At 43.4% G+C, this 3,159-nt stretch overlaps 1 protein-coding gene across 1 annotated transcript; it reads left to right on the forward strand.

Annotated features, from left to right (window-relative positions):
• Window positions 1–482: 482 nt before the first annotated feature.
• Window positions 483–1,693, forward strand: LOC131217928 (NDR1/HIN1-like protein 13). Its single transcript, XM_058212694.1, has one exon. It carries the CDS (start codon window positions 725–727, stop codon window positions 1,451–1,453), a length of 729 nt encoding a protein of 242 aa, XP_058068677.1. The 5' UTR covers window positions 483–724; the 3' UTR covers window positions 1,454–1,693.
• Window positions 1,694–3,159: the final 1,466 nt, after the last annotated feature.

The raw sequence follows: 3,159 nt of genomic DNA on the forward strand, positions 1-3,159 counted from the left end.
CGTGGCTCCCACGTCTCAACTAACCGCGTTCATTTGGTACCCAATCCACTCAAGCCCCAACAAGACAGTTGGCATGAAACCAATCCACTCATCAAGCAGCCCAGTGCGGACAGAAGAAACGTGCGGTTGGATATTACTATTGATGTACAACGGGAATCGTCGTTCATAAATCCAGACCATTGGACTGTTGAATCATGCTGCTGATGGAGCAGGCCTTATAAATCTTCATGATAGAACAGATGTAACCTTCCTATTTCTCACCTACAGATAAACGGTTGAAAAGAGAAATACGATAGCGGTCCAAGTTTCACTGAAAGAAGCTCCATCCATAGTGGGGAGTAAATAGACCAAGCGTTTTGATTATAGAACACGGGCCCCACTTCATAGAACTGAAAACGCGTGCATACTTTAAAAGAGATGCCGCACCGCACCATACGACTCCGCTCGTGGACCAACATGACCTGAAGTTCACGCACCAAGAGAGTTAGTAAACCAGCAAATACAGACACTCTACCCCGTTCTTTCTGCTTCCCTTCTATTTCCGAAACTTATCTCTCTCATTTCTAGATTAGGTGAAGTTCATACATCCCTGTTTGTTCTAAAGTAGCTTTCTCCTTCTTTGCTTCCTTACTTCCCATCTCTTCTTCTTTTTCAACCCCTCTCTTCCCATTCCCTTCATCTCCATCTCATCCCTACATCTCTGAAATCCCCAAACTACCTCAAAATGACTGATAGAGTCTACCCTTCTTCCAAGCCCTCCGTCAATCCCAACCCTTCCAACCCCACCCCAAAACCCAATCTTTACCGTCCGCCTGTCTACCGCCCCACCCCACCCAAACGCCGCCGCGGCAATCGCTGCTGTATTTGCTGCATCTGGTTCATCATCGTACTCCTTTCCCTCATCCTCCTCGCCGCCATCGCTGCCTGTATCATGTACGTTCTCTACCGGCCCCACCCTCCTTCCTTCTCCGTCTCCTCCGCCCGTTTCTCCTCCTTCAATCTCACCTCCACCCACCTCAACCTCTCCATCTCCGCCCGTAACCCTAACAAGAACCTCGTCTTCTTCTACGAACCCTTCTCCGTCGCCGTCTCCTCCGACGGCGCCCACCTCGGCGATGGATCCTTCACCGGATTCGTCCACGAGACCAAGAACACGACGCTGATGAGGGCGTCGGTATCGACGGGTGGGGCCCAAGATCTCGATTCGGACAGCATAAAAAAGATCGAATCTGGACTGAAGAAGAAGAACGGGCTGCCGTTGGAGATCCGGCTGCAGACGAAGGTTAGGGTTAAGATGGGCGGGTGGAAGACGAAGAAGGTCGGTATTCGGGTCACGTGCGATGGGATCAGCGCCTCTGTCTCGAAGAGCAAATCAACGGCTGCTGCTTCTGCTGATGGTAATGCGAAATGCAAGGTGAAGCTCTGGATCAAGATCTGGAAATGGGAGGTCTGAGTTGGGATTATGTTATTTTTACTAGTTTTATTTTTTTTTAATTTTGCTTTTATAGTATGTTTGTTTGATTGTAAATTGTGACAAGATGGTTTGTTATTTTGTTAGTGAGAAATGCATCACATATATACTTTTCTAATTTTTTCAATTTTTTTTTTAATGTTTCGGTGAATCTGATGTTATGATGCATTTTATAATAAGAAAGAGAAATCGAGAAGTAGTGATTTCTCTGATATCTGTGTACTTGTGAAAATGTCATGTGGGTTATGATTTCTTGCTATTTTTTGATACTCTAGTTGCGTGTGACGCTTGATGCACAGTAACTTACGCGTTGTGTATGTTCTCTCAAATTAAGCCGCATGGAAGTTAAGAGGTCCGAAAATTGACATTAGTTGAACAATTCGAACCTTTGATTGTATGTTATTTTTCGGTTTTAGATCATGGATGAATGTCTGTTGAAATTAGACCGTTGGATTTTTCCAATTTTAATGTCCCAAAATCTGATAAAAAGATGACCACAAGAAGGTTAATTTTTAGTTCATAATACATTTATACTGATAACATATAGTTTGGACGATTTTCAATCGTATGCTACATATGCGATTTGTAGGTATACCTAAGTGCCAGCGTATCTTCTATCACACTCTGCAGGAGTATCAAAGTCATTTCATTTTTCTTTTTCTAACATTTCTTGAATAAAATATGATAAGACAAGATTATCTTTTTCACCGAGTGGTGTCAGCTTCGAGAGAGAGATCCAGATCTGGTCGCAATTTCCACTGGTATTTTATTGTACAGCATTGTGGAAAACTCTGATACTCTGGCAGAGTGTGATGGTTGATACGCAGGCATGGAATATTGGTATTTTAAATTAACGTTCCAAATCTTAAGACCCAGTTCAAATGGATGGTGAAATGGAAGTCATATTGACTTGACTTCACTGGCTGATTTACTGGCATTTAATGGAGGGTTGGAACGAAAAATATTTGAATGGTCCCAATTCACAAACCAAATGCTTTTAGTGATCAGGATTTAGGGACTTTAATTCAATCTAGATTTTGAATATTATCAATGTTCAGCGGAGCAGACGACATGGACGGCTTAAATTGAGTTTATGCAGGCAGCGTATTCAATTCTCATTGCCTGTGTATCAAACACCGTACACCGGCATAGTATCAAATAACTGCGCTTTATGGGTTTCGCTGATGTCAGTCAACTTTCACCTCGCAGTGCGCAGCAAGTCATCCAGCGAGCATGCACGGCGATTTTAGACCGTCCAAATTGGAGGGTCTGAAATAAGACTATTTAGATGATCTTAACTGTCTAGTTTCGCTAGTTAGATTTGGATTCTGATTTACGGTTTGGATTATGAATGACTGGCCAGTTTCATTTTAACCCTCCTTTCGATGGTTACCCGTTGGAATGTTATACAAGTCTGATCGATGTGATTTTGGGGGCATATTCCGTCGACTGGGCCCTGATTTTTATGACCGGATACATGCATGCGGAAACGGATTGGCTACTCCCCCTGCCACCAGCCCCGTGGGTGGTGGTCTGTTCTCTGTCGGCTCCACCATGAGTATGTGTTTCATCCATTCCGTTCATCCATATTTACATATCATTTTAGGACTTTATCCCAAAAATGAGAGGGATATAAATCTCAGGTGGACCACACCACAGGAAAATAATAGCAATTGGTTGTCCACCAT

This window comes from Magnolia sinica, chromosome 1 (assembly GCF_029962835.1).
Source record: "Magnolia sinica isolate HGM2019 chromosome 1, MsV1, whole genome shotgun sequence".
NCBI classification, from domain to species: domain Eukaryota; kingdom Viridiplantae; phylum Streptophyta; class Magnoliopsida; order Magnoliales; family Magnoliaceae; genus Magnolia; species Magnolia sinica.

Coding starts and splice junctions, on each gene's coding strand:
- LOC131217928 (XM_058212694.1), top strand. CDS start 725: ATGACTGATAGAGTCTACCCTTCTTCCAAGCCCTCCGTCAATCCCAAC.